This window comes from Cygnus olor, chromosome 1 (genome assembly GCF_009769625.2).
Source record: "Cygnus olor isolate bCygOlo1 chromosome 1, bCygOlo1.pri.v2, whole genome shotgun sequence".
Taxonomy (NCBI): Eukaryota; Metazoa; Chordata; class Aves; order Anseriformes; family Anatidae; genus Cygnus; species Cygnus olor.
This window is the reverse complement of record NC_049169.1, coordinates 35,511,534-35,531,487: the sequence shown is the minus strand read 5'-3', so window position 1 is coordinate 35,531,487 and position 19,954 is coordinate 35,511,534. Positions and strand designations below refer to the sequence as shown.

The following is a 19,954-nucleotide window of genomic DNA, read 5'->3' as shown; positions in this document are numbered from 1 at the left end:
TGGTCTGAGATCCCTTCCAACCTAAACCCTTCCATGAATCTTTGATGTGTGAACACATTTTACACCTGGTGCTCAGGCAGTCTGGTACTATTTATTTGGCACATACATCTAGCAATGGAGCTTCTAGGAAAATTTCTTTCAAGTTACAATATCAACAGAAATAAAATACAAACTCTTCTAAGGAAGGTAGAGGCTAACGTGACATAGGAAAACCAATGGGAATATGAATGAACGGGGCCTTCTGTAGGAAAGTACATTTGTGTGTGGTATTCAAAGAGGTGGTTACTTCTCCAGCACTGCTTTCTCTACTCCACACATCATCCTCTCTCAAGTGTTCTTATTAACATTAGCAAGTTCACCTGATGAGTTGTTTTCATTTTGTACTTAATTTTGTACTGGGCTGCTATATTCTACACCTAAATATGAGGTTTTAAGCAAAAAACTTAGACCATTTTTTCCCCACCATGTCAGTTTGTCCAATCTTAAATATTATTGCCTCATTCCACAAACTAATTCAGGGTTAATATCTTCCCCACTTGATAATTATTACAGTATTCTTTAATTTTATTTATCACATGATCTTTTTTTTTTTTTCCTTATAAATGCTTTTTAGAACCAGACAATGACAGAACAGAATGTTTTACACATACTATTTACTATTAATCTTATTCTGTGTTGGTAGTTAAATAGCCATTTTGTAACTGATGATAACAGAAATCTTCTGTTAGACAAAGACTACCCACTACACAAATACTGTGGTGAAAGTTTTTGTAAGAAACTGAAAGACTAAATAAGGCCTTGAATAGCTTTATTGAAATCTGTATAAATAAACATGCGCATTTCAAATGTAAACCCAAGTGAACTCAAGTGCAGACAAAATTTTAACCTCTGTCATGCAGGAGGTTAGTTTACATTAAAAAAAAAAAAAAAACAAAACTCAAAGCAGCTTTAAAATACCAGGATGAAACACCAGTTTTAATATCAAGGTATAAAGCAAAGCCATGTCCAACATACCTCAGTTATATCCTGGTCAAATGCAATTTTTTAAACTTTTTAATGCTAACATAAATAAATAATTTACCAAAATGTGCACTCACAGAGTGAACTTTTATTTACAATACACAATTTATAACCTATTGTATTTGATTAGTTCAAGTGAAGAACATCATACTTTTTGCTTTTTTTTTTTCATTATCTGTTTAAACAGTGGGACACAAAGCGATTCTCCAGGTAGTAGATATGTGAAGTGTGCCCCTGCAGTTAAGGGTTCCTCTCAAAGGCAGTATTGTATACAAATCAACAATACATTCTTCCAACTAGATCAAAGGGAAAGCAGCAAATTAAAAAAAATGTTTCAAACTGTCACACTTATTTTGGCATCCTGGACCCCTGAACATAGTCAACTAAAATCCAATTTGAAGTTTTTATGCCTTATATACTGTACAGGTTCTGACTTGAACATGCAAATGCCAATTCTCTTATTATAATGAGTTACCTTTTCAGATATGCAGTAAGGCTATGGTGAATTCCATCAGGAACACACAAAGAAAATTAACAGGCCTACCTTTAAAACCAATTTGTTCATTAACAATTTAAAGGCAGGTTATATTGAAAAAAATCTCATCTAAGCCCGATGCACAGTCATTACTATTGATACAGAATACTATTAAATCTGACCCTATTACAGAGTAGTTTGCAAGCTGTCAGACTATGAAAACTGGGGAGAGAACTTACAGCACAATTTTAAATTTTGGACTGACATCAGATTAAAATTATGCATGTCTTATAAGCAAGATAACAGGAATTATGTCTGCAGCATAGATTCCAACAAGCAACAAAGGATACTTACATTTAATTGAAAATCTTTTTGTTAATGCAGCATGACATCCAGAACCTGTTCCACAGCAGCAGTAAGGTGAACGTAATATTCTGGATGCTCAACTATATCACAAAAGGTTAAAACACCTTTTCAAGCTATTTCTTCTATCATGATCGAATTTTAAAAAAAATATTAATTTTTAGGGAGAAACAAAAATTTGATGTTTCAAGAAAACTACTGCTTATATATTTATGACATTTTTATTCGTAGTCTGTGTGACAGCCTAAGGTACATGAATGTATTCATCTAGGAACTAGACTTGGCAGTAGTATTCTTGCAGTACTAAGAAAATAAATGTCAGAAGTCCACAGATTTAACATTTTAGTTATTAACTCACATCCAAAACAAAAGAAAACATAATCCATCAGAACAGCAGCAGAAAACTTAAAAGGGGTTTATTTGTGATTTCCTATATATAGCTTGTGAATACAAGACTAAATGCATTAGAGACAATTTCTGTTAAAGGTTTTATTGTTTCACTTCAAGTACTGCACATGTTAAAATGTAATAAAGATTTACATTCTGTTATCTGAAATTCCCCATCTCAGATTTTTATTTTTAATTTGTTGGGCAATTTCACTCTTTCAATAGGTATCCCCAGTAAGAAAGTCTCTTTTATGGCTTCTAGTTCTTCCATTAATTAGTGTGCATACAATTTTCATTTTCTATATCATTATCATTTTCATTGCTGTCTTCATCACTTTCTAATGGGATGCCTGTGGCAGCTGAAGCACCTTGTTTAGTTTCCCGGTCAAGAGGAAAAAAGCCAGTTCCACTGATTGTGTCCTGTCTCTGGTAGAAGAGCACATATGCTGCTTTGGACTGTAAAAGAGAAGAGTATAATATGCTGATGAGACTCCAGACAAAACATTTTAAATCAGTCTTTTTTTCTTTTTCTCCTTCTAGGCCCATAAGGTAAAATTATATAGAAAAACAAAGCTTTCATAATAGGTTATTTTTGCATGTTGACGCGAACAATTGTTATTTTGCATGGTCCTTTAAAACGACACAAACTACTCCCTACAAATTTACTGCAAGGTTCATGACTAACACTTTGCTTTTCTTCCCTCAAGTTAGTATCATCAACAGTGTCAGTTTTAGAAAAGCAAAAGGTACTTGCCACTATTTGGTCCTCACATGCAGTTGACACACTACTGTCATCAAAGTAGTACCATTTTCCATCATCTTTATTTTTTGCAAAAGCAGTATCTAGAACAACAAAAGTGCAATGTTTAAGGACTTTGTATCTTCTTAGATCTACTGCAATCAGTTGCTACAGTTTGTAATTGTCAAACACTTGACTTCTAACTACTAAAAATCTGTTATCACTATTAGAAAGTCTACAATTTAACACTTTTTATATTCTTTTAAACAACACTTAACCAATAACATTCCCCTTCTAAGGAGAATGTATATAGAGAAAGGAGAGTTGAAATAAAAACCCTCAGTCACTTTTTCATTTTTCTCTCTCCTTTCAATGAGATGTACAATGTACAAAAATACAGACGAGTAAGACAAAATAAATTGTCAGACTACAGTAGCTCTTATGAATCTCCTAACCTTTCTCTTTTCACAATATCCATAACTAGAAGCATAAAAGGACTACAATTATCCTTGAAAGCTCATTTCATATAGTTTTTTTATTAGAACACCCGTGAAAACATTTCAAGGTAATGAAAAAAAACTATCCTTCAATCATTAAAAAATGCCATTGACTGAAAATGATCGATATTTAAATAAACATAAAAAGTTGATATGTAAAATGATTATACTTGAAATAACTTACAATGCCCTCCTCCCATTCCTCCATAGTGGTTGGAGACAGCAATCAAGTTGTAGCGGCAAGGCCCTGCATTTGGATTAATAAGGAACTCTGACATGTCCAAGTCACTGTTAAAAAACACAAATAAAAATAAATTAAAATACTAGTTATCTCTCTCTATATATTTATCCATTTCGCATTTTAGTGGTCTTTGAGCCCTTTACTTTACATTTTCCACAAAATGTGCATATACCACACCATACTGACAGTGCATCTCTTTCAATCTGAAGTGTGGAACCAGAACCAGTAATCTTACCCCAAATGCTTGGTACAGTTCTTCCATACTTACCTACTCTAATTATATTTTTATAAAATTCATACTTTTCACCTACAAGCATTTTATCATCAGTAGTTACTGGATCCATGCGTGGAAGCTGAGAACAAAAACATTCTACACACTTGTTGGATTAAACATATGTCCTAGTCATGCTGTTACCCTTCTAGCACCAAAACACTTAGGTTTCTTACTTTATTGGAAAGTCAACCAATGTGTCCAACTTGTCCCTCATGTATCTGCTGTAGGAAAAGCGCTTCAGATGAACTACCAGTACTGGGGGAAGTGACCACAAGTCTAACTTTTTGGTAGCTTGCTGATGTTCTTTACAGTTTGGACAATACCTAAAAGAAAAACATACTAATTAAATAACTGCAGTCCATATATATGTTCAATACATTGCTATAGAGAAAGCCAGAAACATGGGAGGAACTGAATGAGCAAAAGCTTATACACACTGATACCACTTGTAGTTTAAAACACAAGATACTGCTGTGCAAGAAGGCTTACAGTGAAGCTTAACAGTGTTTAAAACACATTAGTATCACCCTCCACTACAGCAATCTCTTCTCCTATAGTAGTCTCTGTAGTCTTTACTTAAAGCAGTTTTCTCACATTAAGACAAAAGGTCAGGAAAACTCAGTACAAGCGAGTCCATAATTAACAGGCAACTGTGGTTCTTCCAAGTTTCAGTTTTCAAATCCGTCCATCTCCCATCCCATCCCCCTCACCACTAAAATGACTACTGGAACCTGCAAAAGCTCTCTATATTTATTCTCTAATTAGGCAAGTGCTAAAAAGGCTGTGACTTATAATAAAAGTTTCTGCTCCCTACTTGAATACTTGAATCTTTCAAGAACTAAGGCTCAGGGAGGAAAGTAAGTAAGAATCATGCATGAAAACAACTCTTCTGTAAAGCTGCCTATGCATATTCTACTTCTTGGTATCTAACAAGAAAGATCTAGGAAAAGAAGATGAGCCCTCAATTAGGAAGGGCTGCAAAAGACTGCATTGCACTAATTGTAAGGGAAGGCTGTGACTGAGGAACTGTGTTCTCATTTGTCCGAGGATATCTGCAATACAAATATCACTAGACTAGGAGTGATGAGACCTGGGAAGACCAGACAAATCAAGAAAAAAATGTGATGAATGACTTCTTGTGAAATGTATCCAGAAGCAGCTGCTCTACTTCAGCAGTACCAGTATTTTATTTTATTTTTGATTTCCAACACTCTACTTAAAATGTGTTGCAAAAATGGAAGCACTTCATGGTACTTGAGCTATACGGTATCTCAAATAGTTTGTCCAGTGTTATATAATCTACTCAACCTAGAAAAAATGAGACGTTTTGAGTCAGCCTTCTCCCCTGCCCAAAATAAAGGAGGATCTCTGGTTAAAAAAGTTTGGAATTCTCCAAAACTTTTAAGTATCCACAAAAGAGGTGGCAGACCCTGTTTTCAAACTGAATTCTGAGCTTCAGGTGTTAAGGAGGACTCTTAACTATTAGAACAATCCTGGAGAAGGATGATCTTACTGAAGAATCCTGTAATTGTAAATATTCCGACATCCTTCCAATTCAGAATTTGGAACAACCATGAATCACAACAACAGTCTCTACCAAAAAGTTAATGGCATATGATTGGAACATGAATTTGAAATGTTCTACTGATTACAGACATACACCATTCTTTAAGTCTGTTGTTGAAGCACATCCCTATTTCATATTTTATGCAAAGCAATTTATATATTTGCATAAAAGACCTCTAGTATGCACCAACCTTTCCCATCTCAGAAAAGAATACTTGTTTAACCCATTGTATTATCCCTGGCACAGTATTTATTAATTCACTGTGGATCACATTTCACAGGTTATGATATCTTATGGATCTCACCCTTCCTTCTAATTCTGAATAATCATCTCCCATACAAATATGACCTTCCATATACAGTGACAACTTTTAGTTATACAGTGAATTAATATATAATATTATTTTAGAGTATAACTATGATAGGAATTTAATATATGGAAAGATTCAGAAAGACCATAAGAAATCAATTAGGTATCTGTGATAACATTTGTTTTTGAATAAATTTGAGAAACACAAACCACAGAATGGGAAAATTTTAATGTTTTGTCCTTACCATGGGTCTTCAGCACCTAGTTTTTCCTTTGTTGTGAACAGCTCAATGCAATCTTTTAATTTCACAAAAGGCTTTTTGGGAGGCTTATATTCCACACTCTCATGTTTTTCAAAATCCTAAAGAGAAGTATTTCTTGAGTTAAGAGAACAAATGAAACAAAACTCATTTTAGTGATGTCGTCTTACTATGAACAGTAACTACATAGCTCCTATATATGGAAAAACTGATCAGAAACCATTCAAGCAAAAGTAGTTTTCACAGTTTCAGATTTATTTCTAAATTTGTAAGCCTCAGATTTGGTAATTACTTACATGTGTAAATGAAGTTTATTTATGGTAACATTTACTATCAATAACATGAAAAAAAAAAAAGATACCGTAGCTGCTTCTTTTGAAGAGTTTTACTATCTCTATGCCACAATAAGTAAGTTGTATTTTTCACATTTAAATTTTATTAGTGATGGAAAGGGGAGCAACATGAAAAGCTTACCTCTGCTGCACTATCATCAAAGTATCTCTTCTTCAGTTCGGGATCCCAATCCAAAGCAAGGAAAGATCTTTCTAAGATTAAAAAGATGTTTTATCTTAATTTTACTTCTTGTTTTATATCAAATTGTATCAACTTTGGGCAAACACTTGAAATAAATTAAACAAGGCTGACATGAATTTAAGATGAAAAACTGAAGTACACACAATTTCTTCATTTCTAAGACCTAATTACAAGAACAAATTATTTCTACAGAATTTTCTCTTAAAAAGTTTATCAAATAGCATACAGAGAGAATGAAACATTATTCTGTGGAAGTGAGAAAAAAGCATCAGAATCAAATGTTGCCCAACCTGTTCCCTGTGACTTACCATCAAGCCTAGGTTGCCTGTCATCAAATCTAATATGCCTGGTATCATCTTTGATGTAATTTATGTCAGTATTGCCTAAATTATTGAACTGGAATGTAAACAATCGCTTTTTGTGTCCCGTGAGTGGTTGACCTTTGCAAGTATCCTCAGTACATAATCCATTTTCAGAGTCATTGTCACCTCCAACTGAGTCTTCTGACTGGCTGTTTTCATTCTCTGAAGGAAGTTCCTGATCCTGGCTGGATTCATCATCTTGTTCATCTGTCTCCATTTCACCTGAAACAATTGAGGAGGGAGAAATGAGGCAGAATAACAATAATTGAAAGACAATACATAATTAACTTCAATTTCAAATTGAACACAAAATACTGTACAAGTTTGGATATTCAGTCTTACTTGGAGAACCTTCTTCGTGTATTCCATTTGGGCCATTACCATTGATACCATGGTCCTTACAGCAATGTAGGGATCCTTCAGTGTCTTCACTTTCAGTGCATGTTTTTACATACCGGCTAAATGTAACAAATGAAAGCAACACTTAGATTCAATGATTTTATTGTTCAAGCCAGAGAATTAAATGGTTACAGCAAATCCTTTATAATGAACTGTATTCCTGCAATCCTTTCTGATTTATTCAGAATAAATAAACCTACTGCCTAACACGTCTATTGTTACAAGCACATCTGAAATTCTGTTGGTCTATGATCTCACATTTTTGGCAGTTATTTGATTTTATAAAACTTGACTCTTCTATCAGTTTTTATTTGATGAGCAACAACATCTTTTACTGTTAATTAACCATATTTTTAAAATAAGAAATATATGGGTTCACTTATGGGGAAAGTTACATCAACAGAAAATTAAGCATAAATTTCAATTGGAGGTTATACAACTAATTTCTTCCATATAATGACACTTAGTCCAGTCTAGTTTGAAAAAGTGCCTACCATACAGTTTTATAATATAAATTAGTATAGAAACTTGTATAGTAGATACAGGAGGTGTAACCACAGCAAACTAACTGACAAAACAACTTCTGTTTCACCAAGACCTAACAGATATGAATTACTTCTGTAAACTGACAAATTAACTCTCCACCTACCTCTCAATTTTTGGATGAGGTTAAGCTAACACAAAAACCCACAAATTAAAATCCACACTAATTCATATCTCAAGTGGCTAAAATTTGAGATTTAATATATTTAGCAGAAAGCAAATAAAAAAATTACTGAAATCTAATCAATTTGTTAGCAATGCATGTAAAAAATAGGTACCTACTGATTCTAACTATTAGCATTTTTCTTTTGTGTTTTTCTTTAAACAATAACCTTACCACATTCTTAGCAGCAGCAAGTTATACAGTTTATCTTCAGTGTTGTTTCTAGGCACTGCTATGAGAAAAGGTTGACCAAACAGTGAAGAACCACTATGGCTGTAGCTGGTGTGCCTGCACTTTTCCCTTAAACAAACAGGAATTATAACTTGTTCTGTATCTTCTGTTCTATTGATAGCAATTTCAAACCTAAAAAGGAAAAAAAAATGTAAACAAAGGATAATTATTATTTAAAAGACTACAAGGGAAAAAACTGAAGAAAATAATAAAAAAGACATAATGTGTCTTTATCTTATGTTTAGGTTTTAATCTTATGCAAATAACTAAAACTGCAAAAAAGTCATGAAGCATGTAATCTGTACTTACACATAAATGTCATCACGTTCCATAATACTACTCAAATTTTCATCCATGGCAAATATCCTGTGGAACCTGTGATTGTATATATCAGTAACAATCATCTAAAAGAAAAAGGAGTATGTATGATTAAATCAGGTTGATATACGTTAAAGTGTTCAATGTTGTGCCTTCATATAAGAAATTATTCTCACCTTATCTGCAGCAACACCTGACAGAACTGACAATGCTGTGCAAAGATCCAATATATTTCCAATTTTTGGAACAACTACTTTGTACTAAAAAAAAAAAAAAATCACTTTAATTCCTAATAGATCAAAGATACATGAGAAAAACAAACAAAAAAAACCCTTAATACATGTTCAGTATACTTCATACACATCTTTCATTCTTGAACTTAAGGTACAAAGTATTTAAATCAACTAACAAATTCAGTAAGATGTTGAAAACTTAGTTACCATCACAACTTATACAAAATTGCACACTTTGAATGCTTTTATTGGTCTATAAAGTGCTTTTTCAGATTTTATTTTCTCCATAAGAAGACCTAACAGCACCAACTACTTGTACTTCAACAGCATCTACTTATTTAGGCACCTAAATATTATGCATGCTGTTGACTATATTCTTTAATTCGGAACACAATACAAATTGTTTATAAAATACTACCAGAATTTATTTTTATTTTAACTTGTCCTACGAAAACATTTTGGCCTAAACTTCGTAAGAAAGGAAAGAGAAAAAAAGTGAAGCATTATTTTGTGTATTCTTAAAACCAAAGCCAAAAGTTTTTGGTAGGAAAATGCAGAATATCTCCTCCCCCTCCCCCACCCCCCCCCCGATGGTTATACTCTGGAATTCTTTCCTGATTACTAGTCTTAGCCACTGATTCTCAAAATATCTCAATGGCCTTTACTGAAAGTGCCGCATGGATTGCTATTGTGTTAACAGCTTTTTCGTTGGTACTTTCTGCCTGGAATGCAATGCTAATGGCTGAACTCCATAATTTCATTTGCAGAAACAGAACCTGATAATTAACAGTCAGAGAAAACCTCTCTGTGGCTTCTTAGTGCAGTACATTTGCAGTTGGTAATGAAACTCCAAATAGCTGAGTTATTTGCATAGTAAATAAAGACACAATTAATTAGATATAAACAAAATTAGAAATAAGGCATTATAACTTTGTAATTAATTAACACATACAGCATATATTTGGTATCTCATTAAGTCTTATCATTTGGAAAGAGCATGAGTTCAGGTGCACTTTTATGAGTCAATCTCTATTCATTCCTGCATTACTATCTCATGTCATACAGGGGTTATCTTCAAATATTGTCCATCGCTTGTGCAAATCCAGTCAGATTACACCCCAAGTTTATTTATTTTTTCCTTAATAAAATATATCCTGTTCTCATAACTTACTGAATTGCTAGCAGACGCATCTCCCATTAGTTAATACCTGCTCCTTTACCTTTGATCTCCCTAACTCATATTGCCTTTGAGAACACTAAAGCATTTCTGCAAGTCTGCCTAAAGTGTGTATTATTTTATTTCACCTATCTTTCCTTACAGCTAGAACCATTTCATTATTATTTTGTTACCATTAATCTATGTACATTTTTTCATGCCATTCTTAGGTGTGCAATGCTATCCTTCCAAAAAATTAGGCAACTGAGATTATTTTATAAAGAAATCCCATCTAAAAATTTTTATTTTGACTATTAAGTCAAAGCATAGTTTGACTATTAAGACAGCATGGGGAATTCAGGACAACCTAACACATTTTATCCCCCTTTTTCATTTTTTTTTTTTTTTTGCATCACATCACCAGTCCTCTGATATTTTTCCTTTGAGGCTAATAAACTCAGAAATTAAGTCTGGATTAAGCCTATATATTTTTTAAAAACATATAAATCCATTATAGCAACATTAAAATCAAAAATGAAGAAAACATATATTTTAAAGATTAAGAAACCTTATTAACACAGCCATAAATAAATTACCAGTATCTTCTTTAAAATGGATAGAAATGTAAGAACATATTTATAGTCTTCCTCAGACATTCTAAGTGGCATTTCAGAACATATGTCAGAAAACTAAAAATTTGTTGGATTTGCTTTTTTGTACTTGTAAATTTTAGCAATATAAAGGAGCTCAGATTCATTGTTAATGCTGCATGAATCAGGCATTTCACACATAAACTAAGAGGCTTACCTGCATAGGCTTAGCTAGTGGATCCATTCTAACTAAATAAACTTCCAAAGTGCGTTCTTTTTTCATGGGTAATGGAAGTGTCAAATAACAAAATGGATCAAAGGTTACAGAAATCTTAGCACATTCAGGACAGACTAGGGTGGATTTAAAAAGGCCATGAAATATATCTACAATGATGGAATCATTTCGTTTTAAATGGTTTTCCCAGGCTTCTTCAGCAACCACCTGTAATTAAAACACATTTTGGGTTATGATACAGCAGTAGCAAACGAATAGCAAGAATTACTAATTATGGTGTTGATGGAACATTCTCAGTTACCACCAAAGCATTGAAATCTTACTCCAAAGAACTCTGTAAGGTATGTTACTATACCAAGATCACAGTTCAAATGACATATGCTTTTCCTAGGACAGAGATCCTTTCAGTTTTGGGCATCGCAAATCCTGAGAGAGACTTCAAGAGGCTTGGGGCAGGACATAAGAACATAAAACTAAAAATCCCATCTGTAGTTCCTCATAGTACGAGAGTAATAACTTGTATGTTTGTAGCTCAATGCCAGAGGAGTTTCCCTGAACTAGGAGTCTTGAAGACAGAACACTGCATACTACAGACATAAAAATAAAGGAACAACAGAATGGAAATTGTTTTTCCAACTGAACTCAGCACTGAATTGAACAAAAAGCATTTAAAACCTCCCTCGCTTCCCTTCAAATAAAATAGAAGTGTACACATATACTTGAGTAAGATCTCCACTTTAAGGTCTTGGCTTATTTTCTGAAGTCTCTTCCAGAAAAAGCTACTCCTCATCAATGTCCCAACCCTTCAACGCACAATGATGCAAAAGTGTCTTGCAACTTATAGCTTTGACTAAAACCAAGAAGTCAAACACCAAAAATACTACCTTGTCTGGTCTCCCATCTGCATCTTTTAACTGAATATAAGGCTTTTTCCTAATTCGATTCAAATCCTCATGTAAGCCATCCAAGAGAAAAGCCAGTAGCTCTTGACAATCTTGTTGCTGATAACCAGAAAACTGTGGTGCAAATCGTCCCACTTGTGTCTAAAAAGAGAAACAGAAATACTTCTAGCATCTTAATTATTATACAGAACAGCTACTTCTGAGATGCTACAGCATAAAGTTGAAAAGACAAAACTTTAAGAAGATAAGATTTTCAATGCAGACAGGAAATCAAAATTAATTTACAAAGACCAAACCACAATGACAGTTGATACAATTAACTGTTTGTTAAAACAAAACAACAACAACAAAAACAAACAAACAACAACAAAAAAAAACCCACTTGGATATATATTTAAATACATGAATGGACAACACACAGTTGAATATTACTGCAAATTCTTATTGTTGCACATTTTTGTAAGTTTTGAATGCTTAAACTACAAAAACAAACCTAACATTTTACATTCAGGTTAAATTCCATACTAACCTTAAATGCTCTTGGGGTAACGTAACTGTATTTTCCTGACCACATTTGCTTGATGAGCTCTGCATAAGATTTTGCTATTTCACCCCGCATTCCCAAAGGATTGTCAAAATTCAACTCTTCTTGGTATTTATCATTGAGAAAATATTCTGTAAGAGGAGGGGTGTTGCTCAGACACTGTAAATAGAAATACAGAATCTTTAGAATGATTGAATTAGTTCTAAAAAAAACAAAAAATACAATGTTTGAAGTTTGCTAAAGTAGTCATAAAAAATACTTTGAACTGTAATGGTTAGTGCCAGAAAGGAAAAAAATATATATATATTTTCCAGAAATAATGATTTTAAACCAAGACTGGCTATGGCTATCATCACAAGTCACGTATGGATGATGTTTCTTGAAAGCTTTATGTCAGAATTTGTTTTATACAGTAAACCAACCAACCACAGTGTGACAACATAATTTCTATCCAGGTTCAAAACAAACAGAAAGTGGTTCTTGACAAATGAATAGCAGCACTATGAAACTCCTTGCTGAAAGATGTTATAAATGCACAAAGTTACAAGGTGTCAGCGACAATAAAAAGTACTTGGAAAAGATTGCCAGTGGGGCTTATTAAATCAAAGTATGCAATATTCAGAAAAAAAGTGAGCTGGAAATTGTTGGAAACACTTTTTGGCAGGGGTAGGAAGGAAGGGAACGTGAGGATGTTTGCCCAATTCCTTCTCCTCCTAGACATCTGCTTCTGGATGCTGTTGAGAACAATAAACTACGCTGAATGGACCAGACTCTGGATCAGAATTAGTGCAGCCCTTTCTATGTTCTTTTAAGTTTTGTGAAACATGTTCTTTCAAATTTTGTGAAGCTGTTCATTGCTAAAAGTAGCTCAAGGAAAGCAGGGGCCTTAGTTTAGACTGAGATAATCATTTATCTTCTGTACCAGTTTCTCTTTTCTGACAGCACTTAGAAATAACAGGATGTAATCACTGCACTATCATTTACAATTTTAGGAAACCACTTTGAATTTGTGTGTGCTACTCCTTGCATTTTGAAAAAAACACCACAAACAATGTTTCCAGCACTCAGAAATGCCTCAGCATTATAGATTTAACGAAGTTTTTTCATCACATATTATTAGGCTTTCTGCATTCTTTATTCTATTAAAGATTCTAAGAAAGATCAGATATTTCATCAGTCTCACCTGCCTCTCTGTAAAAAAAAAAAGGGTGGGGGGACACAAAAATTTTGGTCCACATACATTACTGTGCAAGATGCAACAACTGAGACTGGCAGAATTACAAGTTTATTAAGCAGGGCAAAAAAAGTTATTCTATTTTTTGCCTGTTACACTTGTGAAATATTTCAAAGAAAAAACAGTTATATGCTAGAGAAAGCTGAGTTTCATGGCCATTTCACACTCCTTCCTCTCTTTCCCTCATAATCTGAGGCTTTCACAAGCCATGAACATTACAAAAAATATCCTTATGTTATGGGCCCTTGTGGACAGAGCGCTGACAAAAGCTCATTTTTCTCTTGCCAAATGGCAAAGAGGTTTTATTCCTGTTAGTGGTCATCCCAAGATCCCCCGACCTCACAGACCTATGTCGTCAGTTCTGAACCGATCCACACAGCTAAGAGTTAGAGAAACACTTGGTCTTTCAAAGCCACAGAGAAATGGTCAGAGCTTTCAACAGATTATTTTTAGTATCAACCTGAATGAGTGGGTTGACTTCCAAGTTCTGCCAGATAACTGGAAACTGTACAGTGCAAACAATGCTAAACTAACTATAAACTACAGCTCATGTAAAAATGCATGTTCTCTGCTGGTTCTGATAGTCATCTGATTGCACAATAAACATATTTATCTCACTAACCTGTCAAAAAACTATTTTTCCTCCTCACTTTTCTTCTGGTCTGGATTACTTTTGGGCTGGTTTAGGAGATCAAATCAGTTCAGCTGATCAGCTTAGTGTGAGGAATGTCCAGAACAAGGAACTAAATAATGCAGAAATAGCAAATTTTTCTATATATTTTTAGTAAAGCACTACACTTAATGTGCTGACAGTGTGTTGTTTCACCAAAAAACCCAAATATATGTTTTTCCACTTTTCACCTGAAAAATTAGTTTTGTCTCTTTCTCAGAATATTCATTTATATCTGTACATACAAGGCAGGAAGATTACTATAGTACATTTCCCTTTTTCTTTATAACTATTTCCACATTCCAATGTAAGATGACATTAACAGAAGAACTGGAATGCACAAGTATCTACCTGAACATGGCAATTTCTGAGATGTAGAGCTGCCATCTTTTCTACAATCTCAGATACCACAAGTTTTAGAAGAGTAACTCCTAAAGGAACTAATACAGTTGGCCACATATCCACTGATGCATAACATATCAACATAATTGACAAAGCTAAATAACTGCAAGCATGTTTACTTGAAAAGGCTGGCAAAGAAGGCCTGTTTAAGATCATGACTAACACCAGAAGGGGAAACAAAGCATCCAGAAGCCAATTTGAAAGGAAGCCTATATTCTTATTTTCTCCTTCTGATGTAATATATTGTAGGTATCAAGGAAGCCCTATAGAAAGCACCAGTTAAAAGGAGTTATTACAACCAAGGCCATCTACTAGACAGCAAAGTCACCAGACTTACATGCTCTGTTCAATCTACGTTTTTTTTTGTTTCAAAAACACAGAGATAGGTAAACTAGCATATATACCAACGGATGAAGAATAACAGAAAATAACAATAGCTAAACAAATATGGTAAAACTACAGAAAACTTTGTGAACTAACAAGTCAACAGAATGGCACTTAATTTCAGGCACTGCAGTCTCCATAAGCTTTACTTAATCAACAAAACTTCTGTAAAGAAAAGTGTTTACTCTCTGAACCCAAACTAGTAGTTGAGCTGGGTGATCACAGAAAAAAAAAGAATGCAACAATGCAGAAACTCGAAGACCAATCACCAACTACAAGACAAGCCACAGAAGTATCAGCCTTCAACATGACAAAGGTTAACATTGGAATTAGAGTTCCACACTGCATATTAATTACTTGGAAAAGGGAAAAAAAAATCTGTAGCAGAACAATCTGCAGATAACAACTGCTTACGTAATCACTATGAGAGGGTCATAATCAACCTCCAAGAAATCTAGATCAAACAATGCAACTGGACAAAACAATGGTTCATGCAGCTACATTATGCAACACTGTACTCGCTGTTGATGTACATGCACACGAACAGTCCATAAAAACTCTAAACTATTGAGTCAAAAAGGAGAGCTAACAATTTATAAAGACTGTCAGAGTCCACTGTTTAGAAAGCATAGGTGTAACTGGCAGCGTGTGGGAAGCATTAAGAAGCACAGGAAACCGAACAATAAAGATTATTTTTAGTGCTTTACTGTGGTGGTTTTACCCAGCTGGGCAGCTGAGCTCCACCACAACCGCTCTCTCACTCCCCCTCTTCAAAAGGAATGGGGGAAAAAATATGATGAAAAGGACATGAGATAAAGACAGGGAGATCACTCAACAATTATTGTCAAGGGCAAAACAGACTCAGCGCAAGTAGGCTAATGTAATTTATTACCTATTACTAACAAGCTAGAGCAGTGAAGAACTAAAAGCAAACTAAAAACACCTTCCTCCCATCTACCTTATTTTACCTCCTCCTCCCAAGCACCGCAGGGGAACGGGCAATGGGGGCTGCGGTCAGTCCCTACACTTCATCTCCGCCGCTCCTTCATGGTCACTCTCTGCCCCTGCTCCACGTGGGGTCCCTCCCACGGGATGCCGTCCTGCCCGAACTGAGCCTACGGGGGCTGCCCACAGGCAGCAGCTCTTCAAGAACTGCTCCCACATGGCTCTGTACCACGGGGTCCATCCCCCAGGAGCAAACTGCCCCAGCACCAGCACGGGTCCCCCATGGGCGGCAGCTCCCCCCAGACCCCCTGCTCCTGCGTGGGCTCCTCTCCATGGGCTGCAGCTCCGGCCCGGGGCCTGCTCCTGCGGGGGCTCTCCATGGGCCGCAGCCTCCTCCAGGCCACATCCACCTGCTCCACCGGGGGCTCCTCCACGGGCTACAGCGTGGAGATCTGCTCCATGTGGGACGCATGGGCTGCAGGGGGACAGCCTGCTCCACCAGGGGCCTCTCCACAGGCCACAGGGGAACTGCTGCTGCGTGCCTGGAGCACCTCCTGCCCTACTGCTGCACTGACCTTCGGGCCCACAGGGCTGGTTCTCGCTTGTCACTCTCCCAGCTGCTGCTGCCCAGCAGTTTTTTTTTTTTTTCCCTTTCTTCAATCTCCTCTCCCAGAGGCCTAACCAGCGTCACCCACTGGCTCAGCTGTGGCCAGCAGCAGGTCCCTTTGGAGCCAGCTGAAACTGGCCCTTGTCACGATGCCCTTATGGGGCAGCTGATTGACTCTTCTCACAAAGGCCAGCCCTGCAGCCCACCACTACCAAAACCCTGCCATGTAAGCCCAATACATATTAGTTCTGTAGCCTCACTAGAATATTTTAATTCCAACACTAAACTATTATCTTGTTAGTGATTCTACCTGTCATCCATGTCCATCCAAACTTCCACATGGGTTGAAAACTAAAAAGTCAAGCTATCCTCCTCTAACACCATACCTTAAGTACTGGAACACTCTTACAGTTATGAGGATCTGATTGTTTAACTGATAAAAAAGGAAGTAAAACGTATGTAGAAAGAGGGCCACCAAGACAGACAGTGGGCTGGAGCACTTGCCCTGTGAGGAGATGCTGAAGCATCAAGGCTTGTTCAGCTTGGAGAAGAAACTGTTTCAGGGGGACCCAACAGCAACCTCTTAGTACCTACAGAGAGATTAGTGAGAAGATGGAACCAGGCTCCTCACAGTGTTAAATAGCGGGAGGAAAAGAAACAATGGGCTTAGATCCTTAACCTCTGTTGGTTCAATGCAAGGTAAAAAGTTTTCACCATGTGGACAGTAAACAGTGGAGCCAGTTGCCCGAAGAGGTTGTGCAGCCTCCCTTCTTGGAGGTTTTCAGGACCCAACTGGGTAAAACCTTTGGCAACACTTTCTGACTTCAAATCTGACCTTCCTTTGTGCTGGAGGTTGCACCAGTGTCCTTCTAAAGTCCCTTCTAATCTGCATTATCCTATGATACTAAGGTAACCAGGAAATACTTATTCACATCTCATAGGGGATATTATATGGGAGTGACAATAAAACTTCAAAGCAAATTACCTATTACGCCAGTAAACTGTGGAAATGAGAAGGAGACAATGAGATCATGAAATTAAGCCAAACATTGGGTGTTCATATAGGTATCATGCTTCTTGAGCTGCCCTACTTAATACAAATTTCACACAAGGGACACTAAAATTTCCTATTTCAGCTGCCTAATATGAGACCAAGAGCTGACTGACTGAAAAAGAGATCCCAGTTGTAGAAGAAGAGGTGAATTACTTTACACCTGTCTGTCCTACTTTTGTCTGAAGAGCTTAGTATCAGATGTGGTGACAAAAACATTCAGCTAATACACTCTGACCCAGACTCTGTATGCCTATGGCAACTGAAACAGAACAATAAAAACATACTAATTTGAGGTTTTGGTGAAAAGCATTATGTTTTGTTTGGATAAAATCATAGCTGTAACATTGATGATCAGAGGGCTGAAGTACCTCTCCTATGAAGAAAGGCTGAGAGAGCTGGGGCTGTTCAGCCTAAGGAAGAGAAGGCTCCGGGGTGACCTCATTGTGGCTTTTCAGTACTTATAGGAGGCTTATAAAAAAGAGTGACTCTTTGCTCAATCAGATGACAGGACAAGGGGGAACAGTTTTAAACTGAAAGAGGGGAGATTTAGGATTAGAGGTTAGGAGGGAACTCTCCACTTGGATGGTGGTAAGGCACTGGAACAGGCTGCCCAGAGAAGCTGTGGATGCCCCATCTCTGGAGGTGTTCAAGGCCAGGTTGGATGAGGCCCTGGGCAACCTGATCTAGTGGGTGGCATCCTTGTCTATGGCAGGGGGGCTGGAACTAGGTGATTTTTAAGGTCACTTCTAACCCATGCCATTCTATGATTCTATGAACTAACCATAGAAGGAATGCTTTTCAGCCTTCTGAAGACATTTCCTGAAATACTCCATTTCAAAGTTCTCGACAACTGTTGTTCAGAAGTATACATAATCATAGTGATGGCAAAAACAAAACAAAACAACAACAAACAACAAAAAAATTATAAAAAAACATATGAAGTGTTTTTGTTTAAAAAATACTTTAATTCTTTTCCTATTTTTGCTTCACAAAGTGAAAACTGTGAATTCTCAGGTTTTCACAGCAAAAGAAAAAAAAACTTTACCCACTAAGATCTTAATACTATTATCACACAAAAGGGCAAAGCAATACATAGGAAAGATCCACAGGTGGCAGTACGGCAATACTTCAGAAAATGCAATCTCAGTGCTGGGTGGGTAGAACGAAGAGCAGAGAAAAGTGGGAGTCAGCAGAAGTGGATAAACTATTCTTTGTTTCTGTTCAAGGAAGCTACATTGAATATACTTCAGCACTGACTGAATGGAAGGGATCAAGACAGAGCTTTTGCAACAGAACGTACATGATTGTAACTGGAAATTATTCCAGCACTTAAAACTCTACATCAAACTATTTAATGACAGAGTTAACTAGTTCCTTAATCATCCTTGTCACCTTTCAATTGCTCCAGTACATCCTGATCTCTCCTGTACTGGGGAGCCCAGAACTGAACCCAGCACTCCAGGTGCGTCTCATCAGGGTAAAGTGCTGAGAAGAGGACAAGGCTCACCTCCCTCGACCTGCTGGCAGTGCTTCTCCTAATATAGCCCCGGAGGTTGTTGGGCTCCTTTGCCCCAAGGGCACATTGCTGGCTCATGCTCGGTTTTTCATTCACCAGGACCCTAGGTGCTTCTCTGCCAAGCTGCTTTCCAGATGGTGGGCCTCCATTCCTCCCTCAGTGTGTACTGATGCCGGGGGTTATTCCTTGTCACATGCAAGACTTTGCATTTTCTTGTATGAAACTCGATGAGGCTCCTATCTGCCCATTTCTCCAGCCTGCGGAGATCCCTCTGAATGGCAGCACACCCATCTGGTGTGTCAGCCACTACTACCAGTTTTGTATCATATCTAAACTTGCCAAGGGTACGGCATACTCCATCATCCAGGTCAAAGACTACAGCATCCAATATTCCCAAGCACAATTCCCTTGTTTCCAATCAACACCCCCCCCCCCCTTTGAGCCCATCCCCTCTTTGCTTCCAAGATCAAATGTGTTCACAGCGCTTTGGCCATAGGTGTTACACATTACTAAGCAAGCACGAAATACCTTTAGCCTGAATAAGCAAATGTTAGCCCATTAACAGTAGAAGGTAGAAGTAATGGCAAATTAACACAGTAAAATCTACAGTTTCAGTGTAACTGAAAACATAATTGGAAAAAATGCAAAATTTAAGTGGTTGCAAAAGGAAAAAGACAGTAGACTTTGCAGTGTATGAAACTGTAGCATGTTAATAACATGTCATACTCCCAATAAAAAGCATTTTCATGGATTTCTTGGATAACATTAAACTCTGAAAAATCCTTTCCTTGAGAGATATA

At 36.5% G+C, this 19,954-nt stretch overlaps 1 protein-coding gene across 3 annotated transcripts in view; it reads right to left on the bottom strand.

Annotated features, from left to right (window-relative positions):
- Positions 1-794: 794 nt before the first annotated feature.
- The window catches only part of USP15 (ubiquitin specific peptidase 15), an 81,758-nt gene continuing 62,598 nt past the window's right edge, over positions 795-19,954 (bottom strand). For 2 of the 3 annotated variants that reach the window (XM_040552134.1, XM_040552142.1), the window contains 14 exons: positions 12,328-12,501; positions 11,781-11,939; positions 10,879-11,103; positions 8,859-8,942; positions 8,674-8,768; positions 8,308-8,496; positions 7,371-7,486; positions 6,975-7,250; positions 6,607-6,677; positions 6,118-6,233; positions 4,170-4,319; positions 3,666-3,769; positions 3,000-3,088; positions 795-2,701 (listed from right to left, as the gene is read on the bottom strand). In XM_040552134.1, the coding sequence (XP_040408068.1) occupies positions 2,516-2,701; positions 3,000-3,088; positions 3,666-3,769; positions 4,170-4,319; positions 6,118-6,233; positions 6,607-6,677; positions 6,975-7,250; positions 7,371-7,486; positions 8,308-8,496; positions 8,674-8,768; positions 8,859-8,942; positions 10,879-11,103; positions 11,781-11,939; positions 12,328-12,501 (2,034 nt within the window). In that variant the 3' untranslated portion in view covers positions 795-2,515. Of the gene's footprint in view, positions 2,702-2,999; positions 3,089-3,665; positions 3,770-4,169; positions 4,320-6,117; positions 6,250-6,606; positions 6,678-6,974; positions 7,251-7,370; positions 7,487-8,307; positions 8,497-8,673; positions 8,769-8,858; positions 8,943-10,878; positions 11,104-11,780; positions 11,940-12,327; positions 12,502-19,954 lie in introns of those variants that run through there. The other variant, XM_040552151.1, reaches the window with a different exon arrangement.